This window comes from Coregonus lavaretus (assembly GCF_964263955.1).
Source record: "Coregonus lavaretus genome assembly, contig: HAP1_SCAFFOLD_765, whole genome shotgun sequence".
NCBI lineage: Eukaryota > Metazoa > Chordata > Actinopteri > Salmoniformes > Salmonidae > Coregonus > Coregonus lavaretus.
Window position 1 is genome coordinate 1 of NW_028163825.1, and position 17,807 is coordinate 17,807.

General features: G+C 45.2%; 1 protein-coding gene and 1 long non-coding RNA gene across 2 annotated transcripts in view; one reads left to right on the forward strand and one right to left on the reverse strand.

Moving 5' to 3' along the window:
- Positions 1-12,092: 12,092 nt before the first annotated feature.
- LOC311117746 (ribosome biogenesis protein wdr12) overlaps positions 12,093-17,807 on the reverse strand; it is a 48,293-nt gene continuing 42,578 nt past the window's right edge. The window contains exons 10-13 of the mRNA XM_084192667.1: positions 17,618-17,723; positions 16,696-16,828; positions 16,081-16,153; positions 12,093-12,349 (exon numbers count right to left, since the gene is read on the reverse strand). Coding sequence (XP_084048793.1) covers positions 12,272-12,349; positions 16,081-16,153; positions 16,696-16,828; positions 17,618-17,723 — 390 coding nt within the window. The 3' untranslated portion in view covers positions 12,093-12,271. The remainder of the gene's footprint in view (positions 12,350-16,080; positions 16,154-16,695; positions 16,829-17,617; positions 17,724-17,807) is intronic.
- Positions 12,361-16,065, forward strand: LOC311117747. The gene is made up of 6 exons (XR_014611707.1): positions 12,361-12,536; positions 12,873-12,966; positions 12,997-13,449; positions 13,517-14,676; positions 14,714-15,302; positions 15,437-16,065. It is a non-coding gene; the product is annotated as an uncharacterized lncRNA (long non-coding RNA).

The window sequence follows — 17,807 nt, forward strand, 5'->3', positions numbered from 1 at the left end:
GTCCCTACATCTAGACAACACAATAGGTAAAGCAGCCCAGTCCCTACATCTAGACAACACAATAGGTAAAGCAGTCCAGTCCCTACATCTAGACAACACAATAGGTAAAGCAGCCCAGTCCCTACATCTAGACAACACAATAGGTAAAGCAGTCCCTACATCTAGACAACACAATAGGTAAAGCAGTCCCTACATCTAGACAACACAATAGGTAAAGCAGCCCAGTCCCTACATCTAGACAACACAATAGGTAAAGCAGTCCAGTCCCTACATCTAGACAACACAATAGGTAAAGCAGTCCAGTCCCTACATCTAGACAACACAATAGGTAAAGCAGCCCAGTCCCTACATCTAGACAACACAATAGGTAAAGCAGTCCAGTCCCTACATCTAGACAACACAATAGGTAAAGCAGCCCAGTCCCTACATCTAGACAACACAATAGGTAAAGCAGTCCCTACATCTAGACAACACAATAGGTAAAGCAGTCCAGTCCCTACATCTAGACAACACAATAGGTAAAGCAGCCAGTCCCTACATCTAGACAACACAATAGGTAAAGCAGTCCAGTCCCTACATCTAGACAACACAATAGGTAAAGCAGTCCCAGTCCCTACATCTAGACAACACAATAGGTAAAGCAGTCCCTACATCTAGACAACACAATAGGTAAAGCAGTCCAGTCCCTACATCTAGACAACACAATAGGTAAAGCAGCCCAGTCCCTACATCTAGACAACACAATAGGTAAAGCAGTCCAGTCCCTACATCTAGACAACACAATAGGTAAAGCAGTCCAGTCCCTACATCTAGACAACACAATAGGTAAAGCAGTCCAGTCCCTACATCTAGACAACACAATAGGTAAAGCAGTCCAGTCCCTACATCTAGACAACACAATAGGTAAAGCAGTCCCTACATCTAGACAACACAATAGGTAAAGCAGTCCAGTCCCTACATCTAGACAACACAATAGGTAAAGCAGTCCAGTCCCTACATCTAGACAACACAATAGGTAAAGCAGTCCAGTCCCTACATCTAGACAACACAATAGGTAAAGCAGTCCAGTCCCTACATCTAGACAACACAATAGGTAAAGCAGTCCAGTCCCTACATCTAGACAACACAATAGGTAAAGCAGCCAGTCCCTACATCTAGACAACACAATAGGTAAAGCAGTCCAGTCCCTACATCTAGACAACACAATAGGTAAAGCAGCCCAGTCCCTACATCTAGACAACACAATAGGTAAAGCAGTCCAGTCCCTACATCTAGACAACACAATAGGTAAAGCAGTCCCTACATCTAGACAACACAATAGGTAAAGCAGTCCAGTCCCTACATCTAGACAACACAATAGGTAAAGCAGTCCAGTCCCTACATCTAGACAACACAATAGGTAAAGCAGCCAGTCCCTACATCTAGACAACACAATAGGTAAAGCAGTCCAGTCCTACATCTAGACAACACAATAGGTAAAGCAGTCCAGTCCCTACATCTAGACAACACAATAGGTAAAGCAGTCCAGTCCCTACATCTAGACAACACAATAGGTAAAGCAGTCCAGTCCCTACATCTAGACAACACAATAGGTAAAGCAGTCCAGTCCCTACATCTAGACAACACAATAGGTAAAGCAGTCCAGTCCCTACATCTAGACAACACAATAGGTAAAGCAGTCCAGTCCCTACATCTAGACAACACAATAGGTAAAGCAGCCCAGTCCCTACATCTAGACAACACAATAGGTAAAGCAGTCCAGTCCCTACATCTAGACAACACAATAGGTAAAGCAGTCCCTACATCTAGACAACACAATAGGTAAAGCAGTCCCCTACATCTAGACAACACAATAGGTAAAGCAGCCCAGTCCCTACATCTAGACAACACAATAGGTAAAGCAGTCCCAGTCCCTACATCTAGACAACACAATAGGTAAAGCAGTCCAGTCCCTACATCTAGACAACACAATAGGTAAAGCAGTCCAGTCCCTACATCTAGACAACACAATAGGTAAAGCAGCCAGTCCCTACATCTAGACAACACAATAGGTAAAGCAGTCCAGTCCCTACATCTAGACAACACAATAGGTAAAGCAGCCAGTCCCTACATCTAGACAACACAATAGGTAAAGCAGTCCAGTCCCTACATCTAGACAACACAATAGGTAAAGCAGTCCAGTCCCTACATCTAGACAACACAATAGGTAAAGCAGCCCAGTCCCTACATCTAGACAACACAATAGGTAAAGCAGCCAGTCCCTACATCTAGACAACACAATAGGTAAAGCAGCCCAGTCCCTACATCTAGACAACACAATAGGTAAAGCAGTCCAGTCCCTACATCTAGACAACACAATAGGTAAAGCAGTCCAGTCCCTACATCTAGACAACACAATAGGTAAAGCCAGTCCCTACATCTAGACAACACAATAGGTAAAGCAGTCCAGTCCCTACATCTAGACAACACAATAGGTAAAGCAGTCCCTACATCTAGACAACACAATAGGTAAAGCAGCCCAGTCCCTACATCTAGACAACACAATAGGTAAAGCAGCCCAGTCCCTACATCTAGACAACACAATAGGTAAAGCAGTCCAGTCCCTACATCTAGACAACACAATAGGTAAAGCAGTCCAGTCCCTACATCTAGACAACACAATAGGTAAAGCAGCCAGTCCCTACATCTAGACAACACAATAGGTAAGCAGCCAGTCCCTACATCTAGACAACACAATAGGTAAAGCAGTCCAGTCCCTACATCTAGACAACACAATAGGTAAAGCAGCCAGTCCCTACATCTAGACAACACAATAGGTAAAGCAGCCCAGTCCCTACATCTAGACAACACAATAGGTAAAGCAGCCCAGTCCCTACATCTAGACAACACAATAGGTAAAGCAGCCAGTCCCTACATCTAGACAACACAATAGGTAAAGCAGTCCAGTCCCTACATCTAGACAACACAATAGGTAAAGCCAGTCCCTACATCTAGACAACACAATAGGTAAAGCAGTCCAGTCCCTACATCTAGACAACACAATAGGTAAAGCCAGTCCCTACATCTAGACAACACAATAGGTAAAGCAGCCCAGTCCCTACATCTAGACAACACAATAGGTAAAGCAGTCCCTACATCTAGACAACACAATAGGTAAAGCAGCCCAGTCCCTACATCTAGACAACACAATAGGTAAAGCAGCCCAGTCCCTACATCTAGACAACACAATAGGTAAAGCAGTCCCTACATCTAGACAACACAATAGGTAAAGCAGTCCAGTCCCTACATCTAGACAACACAATAGGTAAAGCAGCCCAGTCCCTACATCTAGACAACACAATAGGTAAAGCAGTCCAGTCCCTACATCTAGACAACACAATAGGTAAAGCAGCCCAGTCCCTACATCTAGACAACACAATAGGTAAAGCAGTCCCTACATCTAGACAACACAATAGGTAAAGCAGTCCAGTCCCTACATCTAGACAACACAATAGGTAAAGCAGCCCAGTCCCTACATCTAGACAACACAATAGGTAAAGCAGTCCAGTCCCTACATCTAGACAACACAATAGGTAAAGCAGCCCAGTCCCTACATCTAGACAACACAATAGGTAAAGCAGTCCCTACATCTAGACAACACAATAGGTAAAGCAGCCCAGTCCCTACATCTAGACAACACAATAGGTAAAGCAGTCCAGTCCCTACATCTAGACAACACAATAGGTAAAGCAGTCCCTACATCTAGACAACACAATAGGTAAAGCAGTCCAGTCCCTACATCTAGACAACACAATAGGTAAAGCAGTCCCTACATCTAGACAACACAATAGGTAAAGCAGCCCAGTCCCTACATCTAGACAACACAATAGGTAAAGCAGTCCAGTCCCTACATCTAGACAACACAATAGGTAAAGCAGCCCAGTCCCTACATCTAGACAACACAATAGGTAAAGCAGTCCCTACATCTAGACAACACAATAGGTAAAGCAGCCCAGTCCCTACATCTAGACAACACAATAGGTAAAGCAGCCCAGTCCCTACATCTAGACAACACAATAGGTAAAGCAGTCCAGTCCCTACATCTAGACAACACAATAGGTAAAGCAGTCCAGTCCCTACATCTAGACAACACAATAGGTAAAGCAGTCCCTACATCTAGACAACACAATAGGTAAAGCAGCCCAGTCCCTACATCTAGACAACACAATAGGTAAAGCAGTCCCTACATCTAGACAACACAATAGGTAAAGCAGCCCAGTCCCTACATCTAGACAACACAATAGGTAAAGCAGTCCAGTCCCTACATCTAGACAACACAATAGGTAAAGCAGCCCAGTCCCTACATCTAGACAACACAATAGGTAAAGCAGTCCCTACATCTAGACAACACAATAGGTAAAGCAGCCCAGTCCCTACATCTAGACAACACAATAGGTAAAGCAGCCCAGTCCCTACATCTAGACAACACAATAGGTAAAGCAGCCCAGTCCCTACATCTAGACAACACAATAGGTAAAGCAGTCCAGTCCCTACATCTAGACAACACAATAGGTAAAGCAGTCCCTACATCTAGACAACACAATAGGTAAAGCAGTCCCTACATCTAGACAACACAATAGGTAAAGCAGCCCAGTCCCTACATCTAGACAACACAATAGGTAAAGCAGTCCAGTCCCTACATCTAGACAACACAATAGGTAAAGCAGCCCAGTCCCTACATCTAGACAACACAATAGGTAAAGCAGTCCAGTCCCTACATCTAGACAACACAATAGGTAAAGCAGCCCAGTCCCTACATCTAGACAACACAATAGGTAAAGCAGTCCAGTCCCTACATCTAGACAACACAATAGGTAAAGCAGCCCAGTCCCTACATCTAGACAACACAATAGGTAAAGCAGTCCCTACATCTAGACAACACAATAGGTAAAGCAGCCCAGTCCCTACATCTAGACAACACAATAGGTAAAGCAGCCCAGTCCCTACATCTAGACAACACAATAGGTAAAGCAGTCCAGTCCCTACATCTAGACAACACAATAGGTAAAGCAGTCCCTACATCTAGACAACACAATAGGTAAAGCAGCCCAGTCCCTACATCTAGACAACACAATAGGTAAAGCAGTCCAGTCCCTACATCTAGACAACACAATAGGTAAAGCAGCCCAGTCCCTACATCTAGACAACACAATAGGTAAAGCAGTCCCTACATCTAGACAACACAATAGGTAAAGCAGTCCAGTCCCTACATCTAGACAACACAATAGGTAAAGCAGTCCAGTCCCTACATCTAGACAACACAATAGGTAAAGCAGTCCAGTCCCTACATCTAGACAACACAATAGGTAAAGCAGCCCAGTCCCTACATCTAGACAACACAATAGGTAAAGCAGTCCCTACATCTAGACAACACAATAGGTAAAGCAGTCCAGTCCCTACATCTAGACAACACAATAGGTAAAGCAGCCCAGTCCCTACATCTAGACAACACAATAGGTAAAGCAGCCCAGTCCCTACATCTAGACAACACAATAGGTAAAGCAGTCCAGTCCCTACATCTAGACAACACAATAGGTAAAGCAGTCCCTACATCTAGACAACACAATAGGTAAAGCAGTCCAGTCCCTACATCTAGACAACACAATAGGTAAAGCAGCCCAGTCCCTACATCTAGACAACACAATAGGTAAAGCAGTCCCTACATCTAGACAACACAATAGGTAAAGCAGTCCAGTCCCTACATCTAGACAACACAATAGGTAAAGCAGTCCCTACATCTAGACAACACAATAGGTAAAGCAGTCCAGTCCCTACATCTAGACAACACAATAGGTAAAGCAGTCCCTACATCTAGACAACACAATAGGTAAAGCAGCCCAGTCCCTACATCTAGACAACACAATAGGTAAAGCAGTCCAGTCCCTACATCTAGACAACACAATAGGTAAAGCAGCCCAGTCCCTACATCTAGACAACACAATAGGTAAAGCAGCCCAGTCCCTACATCTAGACAACACAATAGGTAAAGCAGCCCAGTCCCTACATCTAGACAACACAATAGGTAAAGCAGTCCAGTCCCTACATCTAGACAACACAATAGGTAAAGCAGTCCCTACATCTAGACAACACAATAGGTAAAGCAGCCCAGTCCCTACATCTAGACAACACAATAGGTAAAGCAGTCCCTACATCTAGACAACACAATAGGTAAAGCAGCCCAGTCCCTACATCTAGACAACACAATAGGTAAAGCAGCCCAGTCCCTACATCTAGACAACACAATAGGTAAAGCAGTCCAGTCCCTACATCTAGACAACACAATAGGTAAAGCAGTCCAGTCCCTACATCTAGACAACACAATAGGTAAAGCAGTCCAGTCCCTACATCTAGACAACACAATAGGTAAAGCAGCCCAGTCCCTACATCTAGACAACACAATAGGTAAAGCAGCCCAGTCCCTACATCTAGACAACACAATAGGTAAAGCAGCCCAGTCCCTACATCTAGACAACACAATAGGTAAAGCAGTCCCTACATCTAGACAACACAATAGGTAAAGCAGCCCAGTCCCTACATCTAGACAACACAATAGGTAAAGCAGTCCCTACATCTAGACAACACAATAGGTAAAGCAGTCCCTACATCTAGACAACACAATAGGTAAAGCAGTCCAGTCCCTACATCTAGACAACACAATAGGTAAAGCAGCCCAGTCCCTACATCTAGACAACACAATAGGTAAAGCAGTCCAGTCCCTACATCTAGACAACACAATAGGTAAAGCAGCCCAGTCCCTACATCTAGACAACACAATAGGTAAAGCAGTCCAGTCCCTACATCTAGACAACACAATAGGTAAAGCAGCCCAGTCCCTACATCTAGACAACACAATAGGTAAAGCAGTCCAGTCCCTACATCTAGACAACACAATAGGTAAAGCAGCCCAGTCCCTACATCTAGACAACACAATAGGTAAAGCAGTCCCTACATCTAGACAACACAATAGGTAAAGCAGTCCAGTCCCTACATCTAGACAACACAATAGGTAAAGCAGCCCAGTCCCTACATCTAGACAACACAATAGGTAAAGCAGTCCAGTCCCTACATCTAGACAACACAATAGGTAAAGCAGCCCAGTCCCTACATCTAGACAACACAATAGGTAAAGCAGCCCAGTCCCTACATCTAGACAACACAATAGGTAAAGCAGTCCAGTCCCTACATCTAGACAACACAATAGGTAAAGCAGCCCAGTCCCTACATCTAGACAACACAATAGGTAAAGCAGCCCAGTCCCTACATCTAGACAACACAATAGGTAAAGCAGTCCAGTCCCTACATCTAGACAACACAATAGGTAAAGCAGTCCAGTCCCTACATCTAGACAACACAATAGGTAAAGCAGTCCCTACATCTAGACAACACAATAGGTAAAGCAGTCCAGTCCCTACATCTAGACAACACAATAGGTAAAGCAGTCCCTACATCTAGACAACACAATAGGTAAAGCAGCCCAGTCCCTACATCTAGACAACACAATAGGTAAAGCAGCCCAGTCCCTACATCTAGACAACACAATAGGTAAAGCAGCCCAGTCCCTACATCTAGACAACACAATAGGTAAAGCAGCCCAGTCCCTACATCTAGACAACACAATAGGTAAAGCAGTCCAGTCCCTACATCTAGACAACACAATAGGTAAAGCAGTCCAGTCCCTACATCTAGACAACACAATAGGTAAAGCAGCCCAGTCCCTACATCTAGACAACACAATAGGTAAAGCAGCCCAGTCCCTACATCTAGACAACACAATAGGTAAAGCAGCCCAGTCCCTACATCTAGACAACACAATAGGTAAAGCAGTCCCTACATCTAGACAACACAATAGGTAAAGCAGTCCCTACATCTAGACAACACAATAGGTAAAGCAGTCCAGTCCCTACATCTAGACAACACAATAGGTAAAGCAGCCCAGTCCCTACATCTAGACAACACAATAGGTAAAGCAGTCCAGTCCCTACATCTAGACAACACAATAGGTAAAGCAGTCCAGTCCCTACATCTAGACAACACAATAGGTAAAGCAGTCCAGTCCCTACATCTAGACAACACAATAGGTAAAGCAGTCCCTACATCTAGACAACACAATAGGTAAATCAGTTGACCTGATGCTTTTCAACTTCATCTGTAAAAATCGTACACATTATATTAGTAAATCTCTCGTTATGAACACATATGAATATGGTGGTCTACATTTTTTAGATTTTCCTACTTTGAATAATACTTTTAAGATAAATTAGGCTAAACATTTCTTAAAGAATCCAACTTCAATTTGGAATTTCATCCCTCATATCTTCTCCCGTTTTGGTGGCTTCAATTTGATGTAACTTTGTAATTATAACATTGATAAGATTACTACAAAATATCAGCTTTTCATAGACAAGTATTCTTAGCGTGGTCATTAATATATAAACATAATTTTTCTCCGCATAGGTATTTCATTTGGAACAATAAGGATATTTTGTATAGAAATAAGTCTTTATTTTTTAAGAACTGGTTTAATAATCATATCCTGCTGGTGAGTCAACGTTTTAATGCAGAAGGATTATTACATTTACATTTACATTTACGTCATTTAGCAGACGCTCTTATCCAGAGCGACTTACACATTGGTGCATTCACCTTATAGCCAGTGGGATAATCACTTTACAATGTTATTACTCTATTATGAGGACTTTTTATCTCGTTCCAATATCACTGTTAAACCTAGAGTTCGCCATAGCCATCTGGAACTCTCGTGTTGTTTAGAGGTGTAACCAGACCTCACCTTCTTGAGCTACCCTCGCTTATTAATCCAGTTGACTCTCCATGAGGAACAATGTGTTTCTCCTTGCTCCCTCAGAACAACAGATCTCTACGTGCTGTATTTCAAAGGGATATTGTATCTATTCCTTATGTCACAACTTACTGGAATACATTTGTCAATAATATCGCACTGCTTTGCTTTATCTTGGCCAGGTCGCAGTTGTAAATGAGAACTTGTTCTCAACTGGCTTCTTACCTGGTTAAATAAAGGTGAAATAAAATAAAATAAAAAATATCGGTTGGAAAAAGGTTTGTTATTAACACACAAATACCTGCTTGTTAACAGTCAGATGTCTCTTTCAGAACGATCCATCAGTATTACCCTGCAAAATATTACCCGAACAAACTCACAGAATACATAGATTCAGAACGATCCATCAGTATTACCCTGCAAAATATTACCTGAAGAAACTCACAGAATACATAGATTCAGAACGATCCATCAGTATTACCCTGCAAAATATTACCTGAAGAAACTCAAAGAATATATTAACATTAACTGTACTTTTTGTGTTGAGCATCCAGAAACAGTTTTGCATTTATTTTGGCATTGTCTACATGTAAAATAAATTATGGCAAGATATTTATAGTTTTATAATTGTTAATATTCTTGACGACTTTTGTTTATTATGGGAGAATGTGCTGCTCGGTTTCCTTAACTATAATAAGGATAAAGAAAAACTATTTGACCTCTTAAATCTAATTGTGCTATTGGCAAAATGTCATATTCATAAATGTAAATTCACTAATAAAAAACCACTGTTCCATGTTTTCTATAAGTAGTTCGAGCAGTACATTAGGACCATTCTACATTCTTCCAATAAGAAAGCTGTTAAAACAATCAATACGTGTGTATCTTTTAAAGTATTTGTATAATCTGTAATGTGTTGTACCCCCTAGCATTTATCATTGTCTGTTAGTATACTTCTTGTATGTATAGTGGTGTTTCTGCAATAAAAAATATGAATACAAAATAAAGGATAAACGGATCGACACCTGCCAGCGTCAACCAGAAGGCAGACTGGGAGACGTCGCCAGTAGGTTGGTTACCAGGTGTTCAGTAACCAGCAGGTTGGTTACCAGGTGTTCAGTAACCAGCAGGTTGGTTACCAGGTGTTTAGTAACCAGCAGGTGGTTTACCAGGTGTTCAGTAACCAGCAGGTTGGTTACCAGGTGTTCAGTAACCAGTAGGTTGGTAACCAGGTGTTCAGTAACCAGCAGGTGGTTTACCAGGTGTTCAGTAACCAGCAGGTTGGTTACCAGGTGTTCAGTAACCAGCAGGTTGGTCTCCCGAGTCTCCCGAGTGGCGCAGTGGTCTAATGCACTGCATCGCAGTGCTAGCTGTGCCACTAGAGATCCTGGTTCGAATCCAGGCTCTGTCGTAGCCGGCCGTGACCGGGAGACCCATGGGGCGGCGCACAATTGGCCCAGCGTCGTCCAGGGTAGGGGAGGGAATGGCCGGCAGGGATGTTGATAGAGCATGGCGTTTGCAACGCCAGGGTTGTGGGTTCGATTCCCGCGGGGGGCCAGTATGAAAAATAAAAATATGTATGCACTCACTAACTGTAAGTCGCTCTGGATAAGAGCGTCTGCTAAATGACTAAAAAAAAAAAAAAAAAAAAATAATAAAAAAAAAAATATATAAAAAAAAAAATTACCAGGTGTTCAGTAACCAGCAGGTTGGTTACCAGGTGTTCAGTAACCAGCAGGTTGGTTACCAGGTGTTCAGTAACCAGCAGGTTGGTTACCAGGTGTTCAGTAACCAGCAGGTTGGTTACCAGGTGTTCAGTAACCAGCAGGTTGGTTACCAGGTGTTCAGTAACCAGCAGGTTGGTTACCAGGTGTTCAGTAACCAGCAGGTTGGTTACCAGGTGTTCAGTAACCAGCAGGTTGGTTACCAGGTGTTCAGTAACCAGCAGGTGGTTTACCAGGTGTTCAGTAACCAGCAGGTTGGTTACCAGGTGTCCAGTAACCAGCAGGTTGGTTACCAGGTGTCCAGTAACCAGCAGGTTGGTTACCAGGTGTTTAGTAATCAGCAGGTTGGTTACCAGGTGTTCAGTAACCAGCAGGTTGGTTACCAGGTGTTCAGTAACCAGCAGGTTGGTTACCAGGTGTCCAGTAACCAGCAGGTTGGTTACCAGGTGTCCAGTAACCAGCAGGTTGGTTACCAGGTGTTTAGTAACCATTATGAGGTAGCTAGCTGCTATTGCTAATTTATGGCGAGCTAGCTACGTGTAGGTGCCCAAGCCAAGTGATCTCCATGCAGTTATTCCACCCCTCACAACATCAAACCTGTTTCTTCTCAACGTGCGTGTTTAGTAAATAACTGCATGTTGCTAGTTCCTGTTCCAGCTAGCTAGCTAATGTTTGCAACGTTTTCCAGGATGCGCCGCTAGCTTGATGCTAACCTACGGCAGTATAACCTGCTAATTCTAACCAACGTAACGTTAGCTAGTCCAAATGACTTTGTCTACGGATAAAATGTTGCCCATATAAACGCAATACGCAGACGTCTTGCATCATCACATTGTTTTGGCTTTACCGTTGAATGAAGCTCTGTCCAGAAGTCCCTTTGTCCGGCAGTCAGGGTATCCAGCTAGCTACCGTTAGCAGCACTAGCCACCAACCAACAACTGACTCACAGAAACGGGATATGCAAAGTGTCTGTCCTCTGTCCGGCCGCTGTGGGGACGTCTCAACATCACAGATCAAACCAGTTGGACAAACATTATAGTTTAAAACGTCTGAAGGACACTAACCCCAACCTCACTCGATGAGGTGCAGGAGAAATGGGGAATGTTTGCAGGGCACATCATGTACTAGTGAAACCGGCATCTTCAACAATACAACCCTAATAAAAGGTGCAGCAGTAAAATACAAAGTTCTTTCATCAGAAAAACTGATGACAGGGTGGTTATTGTATTTAAATACTGGTATATCATGGATGTAGACAGACATTCTGATTAACAACCACAGTAGGAATGATGTGACTTTATGAACCCAGTAGGCCTGGATCTATTCATCTATCCCAACAGAGGGCAGTATAGAGAATTGAGACCTGCCACTGATGGTTCTCAATACACTAGTTCAATCTGTAAACTGTAGTTACATTCATACGCAGTATTAAATGGAGACCATCTGTATCTTAGAAAACAGTATGTCATCTTGGCTATCTTATATCATGAAGAACATCAACACAACTGTAGCTGTTCATAAATAAACATATCTACATCAGGAAATGCTTTAATCAACAGGCAATAATACATCTGAGAGAAATAAAAAGTAACATTAAGAAAACAAAAATAAAACAAATTAGAATTCAGAATAAGCACAAAGACTGGATACTGCATTTCAATAATATCCAATAAAGAACACTGGTGCTATATCTATACTGTCTGTCTCTAGTCTAGGCTCCAGCGTCCGTCTCGCAGGCTGTGTATCTGTATGTGTACAGCTTGTTGTCAGCTCCTCCACTCAACACCAACTGCAAGAGGAGAGGAGGTACACCAGTTAGAAGAGAAACGGAACACAAAACCTTGGACAGAATACAGGGGAATCCAGGCTAGATGGTGTCTCTACAGGTGAATCCAGGCTAGATGGTGTCTCTACAGGTGAATCCAGGCTAGATGGTGTCTCTACAGGTGAATCCAGGCTAGATGGTGTCTCTACAGGTTAATCCAGGCTAGATGTGTGTTGGTGTCTCTACAGGGGAATCCAGGCTAGATGTGTGTTGGTGTCTCTACAGGGGAATCCAGGCTAGATGTGTGTTGGTGTCTCTACAGGTGAATCCAGGCTAGATGGTGTCTCTACAGGTGAATCCAGGCTAGATGTGTGTTGGTGTCTCTACAGGTGAATACAGGCTAGATGTGTGATGGTGTCTCTACAGGGGAATCCAGGCTAGATGTGTGATGGTGTCTCTACAGGTGAATACAGGCTAGATGTGTGATGGTGTCTCTACAGGGGAATCCAGGCTAGATGTGTGTTGGTGTCTCTACAGGTGAATACAGGCTAGATGGTGTCTCTACAGGTGAATCCAGGCTAGATGTGTGATGGTGTCTCTACAGGTGAATACAGGCTAGATGTGTGTTGGTGTCTCTACAGGTGAATCCAGGCTAGATGGTGTCTCTACAGGTGAATCCAGGCTAGATGTGTGTTGGTGTCTCTACAGGTGAATCCAGGCTAGATGGTGTCTCTACAGGTGAATCCAGGCTAGATGTGTGTTGGTGTCTCTACAGGGGAATCCAGGCTAGATGTGTGTTGGTGTCTCTACAGGTGAATCCAGGCTAGATGTGTGTTGGTGTCTCTACAGGTGAATCCAGGCTAGATGTGTGTTGGTGTCTCTACAGGTGAATCCAGGCTAGATGTGTGTTGGTGTCTCTACAGGGGAATCCAGGCTAGATGTGTGTTGGTGTCTCTACAGGGGAATCCAGGCTAGATGGTGTCTCTACAGGGGAATCCAGGCTAGATGGTGTCTCTACAGGTGAATCCAGGCTAGATGGTGTCTCTACAGGTGAATCCAGGCTAGATGTGTGTTGGTGTCTCTACAGGGGAATCCAGGCTAGATGTGTGTTGGTGTCTCTACAGGTGAATCCAGGCTAGATGTGTGTTGGTGTCTCTGCAGGTGAATCCAGGCTAGATGGTGTCTCTACAGGTGAATCCAGGCTAGATGGTGTCTCTACAGGGGAATCCAGGCTAGATGGTGTCTCTACAGGGGAATCCAGGCTAGATGGTGTCTCTACAGGTGAATCCAGGCTAGATGGTGTCTCTACAGGTGAATCCAGGCTAGATGTGTGTTGGTGTCTCTACAGGTGAATCCAGGCTAGATGTGTGTTGGTGTCTCTACAGGTGAATCCAGGCTAGATGTGTGTTGGTGTCTCTACAGGTGAATCCAGGCTAGATGTGTGTTGGTGTCTCTACAGGGGAATCCAGGCTAGATGGTGTCTCTGCAGGTGAATCCAGGCTAGATGGTGTCTCTACAGGGGAATCCAGGCTAGATGTGTGTTGGTGTCTCTACAGGTGAATCCAGGCTAGATGTGTGTTGGTGTCTCTACAGGGGAATACAGGCTAGATGTGTGTTGGTGTCTCTACAGGGGAATCCAGGCTAGATGTGTGATGGTGTCTCTACAGGTGAATCCAGGCTAGATGTGTGTTGGTGTCTCTACAGGTGAATCCAGGCTAGATGGTGTCTCTACAGGTGAATCCAGGCTAGATGGTGTCTCTACAGGGGAATCCAGGCTAGATGGTGTCTCTACAGGGGAATCCAGGCTAGATGTGTGTTGGTGTCTCTACAGGGGAATCCAGGCTAGATGTGTGTTGGTGTCTCTACAGGTGAATCCAGGCTAGATGGTGTCTCTACAGGTGAATCCAGGCTAGATGGTGTCTCTACAGGTGAATCCAGGCTAGATGTGTGTTGGTGTCTCTACAGGGGAATCCAGGCTAGATGTGTGTTGGTGTCTCTACAGGTGAATCCAGGCTAGATGTGTGATGGTGTCTCTACAGGGGAATCCAGGCTAGATGTGTGTTGGTGTCTCTACAGGTGAATCCAGGCTAGATGTGTGTTGGTGTCTCTACAGGGGAATCCAGGCTAGATGTGTGTTGGTGTCTCTACAGGTGAATCCAGGCTAGATGTGTGTTGGTGTCTCTACAGGTGAATCCAGGCTAGATGGTGTCTCTACAGGTGAATCCAGGCTAGATGTGTGTTGGTGTCTCTACAGGGGAATCCAGGCTAGATGGTGTCTCTACAGGTGAATCCAGGCTAGATGTGTGTTGGTGTCTCTACAGGTGAATCCAGGCTAGATGGTGTCTCTACAGGTGAATCCAGGCTAGATGTGTGTTTGTGTCTCTACAGGTGAATCCAGGCTAGATGTGTGTTGGTGTCTCTACAGGGGAATCCAGGCTAGATGTGTGTTGGTGTCTCTACAGGGGAATCCAGGCTAGATGTGTGTTGGTGTCTCTACAGGTGAATCCAGGCTAGATGTGTGTTGGTGTCTCTACAGGTGAATCCAGGCTAGATGGTGTCTCTACAGGTGAATCCAGGCTAGATGGTGTCTCTACAGGTGAATCCAGGCTAGATGGTGTCTCTACAGGGGAATCCAGGCTAGATGGTGTCTCTACAGGTGAATACAGGCTAGATGGTGTCTCTACAGGTGAATCCAGGCTAGATGTGTGTTGGTGTCTCTACAGGTGAATCCAGGCTAGATGTGTGATGGTGTCTCTACAGGTGAATACAGGCTAGATGGTGTCTCTACAGGTGAATCCAGGCTAGATGGTGTCTCTACAGGTGAATCCAGGCTAGATGGTGTCTCTACAGGTGAATCCAGGCTAGATGGTGTCTCTACAGGGGAATCCAGGCTAGATGGTGTCTCTACAGGTGAATACAGGCTAGATGGTGTCTCTACAGGTGAATCCAGGCTAGATGTGTGTTGGTGTCTCTACAGGTGAATCCAGGCTAGATGTGTGATGGTGTCTCTACAGGTGAATCCAGGCTAGATGGTGTCTCTGCAGGTGAATACAGGCTAGATGTGTGTTGGTGTCTCTACAGGTGAATACAGGCTAGATGGTGTCTCTACAGGGGAATCCAGGCTAGATGGTGTCTCTACAGGTGAATCCAGGCTAGATGGTGTCTCTACAGGTGAATCCAGGCTAGATGTGTGTTGGTGTCTCTACAGGGGAATCCAGGCTAGATGTGTGTTGGTGTCTCTACAGGTGAATCCAGGCTAGATGTGTGTTGGTGTCTCTACAGGGGAATCCAGGCTAGATGTGTGTTGGTGTCTCTACAGGGGAATCCAGGCTAGATGGTGTCTCTACAGGTGAATCCAGGCTAGATGGTGTCTCTACAGGTGAATCCAGGCTAGATGGTGTCTCTACAGGTGAATCCAGGCTAGATGTGTGTTGGTGTCTCTACAGGTGAATACAGGCTAGATGTGTGTTGGTGTCTCTACAGGTGAATCCAGGCTAGATGTGTGTTGGTGTCTCTACAGGTGAATCCAGGCTAGATGTGTGTTGGTGTCTCTACAGGGGAATCCAGGCTAGATGTGTGTTGGTGTCTCTACAGGTGAATCCAGGCTAGATGTGTGTTGGTGTCTCTACAGGTGAATCCAGGCTAGATGGTGTCTCTACAGGGGAATCCAGGCTAGATGTGTGTTGGTGTCTCTACAGGTGAATCCAGGCTAGATGTGTGTTGGTGTCTCTACAGGTGAATCCAGGGTGTCTCACCCTGCTGTCAGTCCAGTCCACACAGAGCACCTTGTCCTCATGGGCAGACACATCATACAGAGGAGTCTTGCAGCTGGAACACAAACACACTTTTAGTAAACACTAGATCCTCTGACCTCTACCCCATCTAACCCCTAACCTCTAACCCCTAACCCTACCCCCCTACCTCCTCTAACCCTACCTCCTCTAACCCTACCCCCTATCTCCCAGCCTCTAACCCTACCCCCTATCTCCCAGCCTCTAACCCTACCCCCTATCTCCCAGCCTCTAACCCTACCCCCTATCTCCCAGCCTCTAACCCTACCCCCTATCTCCCAGCCTCTAACCCTACCCCCTATCTCCCAGCCTCTAACCCTACCCCCTATCTCCCAGCCTCTAACCCTACCCCCTATCTCCCAGCCTCTAACCCTACCCCCTATCTCCCAGCCTCTAACCCTACCCCCTATCTCCCAGCCTCTAACCCTACCCCCTATCTCCCAACCTCTAATCCTACCCCCTACCTCCCAGCCTCTACCCCTACCCCCTATCTCCCAGCCTCTAATCCTACCCCCTACCCCCTCTAACCCTACCCCCCTACCTCCCAGCCTCTACCCCTAACCCCCCCAGAATACAGACCTCCTGGTGTCCCAGAGTTTGACCACGTTGTCGAGGGAACCAGACACCAGCTGGTGCTCATGGGAAGGAGCCCACTTCACCGCCGTGACCCAGCCGCTGTGAGAGGTAAGAGACAGCAGCACCAACGACCCGTCTACACACACACACACACACACACACACACACACAAGATACACACACACCTTATGGAACAGCAGGGACTGGGAAGAGACAGGCACTCTACACACACACACACACACACCTTATGGACCAGCAGGGACTGGGAAGAGACAGGCACTCTACACACACACACACACACACACCTTATGGACCAGCAGGGACTGGGAAGAGACAGGCACTCTACACACACACACACACACACACCTTATGGAACAGCGGGGACTGGGAAGAGATAGGCACTCTACACACACACACACACACACACCTTATGGAACAGCGGGGACTGGGAAGAGACAGGCACTCTACACACACACACACACACACACCTTATGGAACAGCAGGGACTGGGAAGAGACAGGCACTCTACACACACGTACACATGGATGTTGGATTGTAAATATGTGGTAGTGGAGTAGTGGCCTGAGGGAACACACTACATGTATTGGGTAAAGTGTTATGAAATGTAATGTCATGTAATATTTGAAATTATAACTGCCTTAATGTTGCTGGACCCCAGGAAGAGTAGCTGCTGCCTTGGCAGGAACTAATGGGGATCCATAATAAACCCCAGGAAGAGTAGCTGCTGCCTTGGCAGGAACTAATGGGGATCCATAATAAACCCCAGGAAGAGTAGCTGCTGCCTTGGCAGGAACTAATGGGGATCCTTAATAATTACAAATACACACACCCAAGAGAGATGTTCTAATGTACATTGGAAAGTGCAAGGAGATGTTTAAATGAAGTGATGTGATTTAGTTGTGACCTTTGGAGCGAGGGTCCCACAGCCTGACGTGTCTGTCAGTGCTGCCAGAGGCCAGGCGCCGACACAGTGGAGAGTAGGAGACATGGTTAAACACCTTACTGCCCGTCTATAGAGAAGAAGAGAAGGGGAGATCAACTTATCAGTTATCAACTAAGAGGTTGTGAGGGGAGTCTCTCCCCAGTGGGGTCTA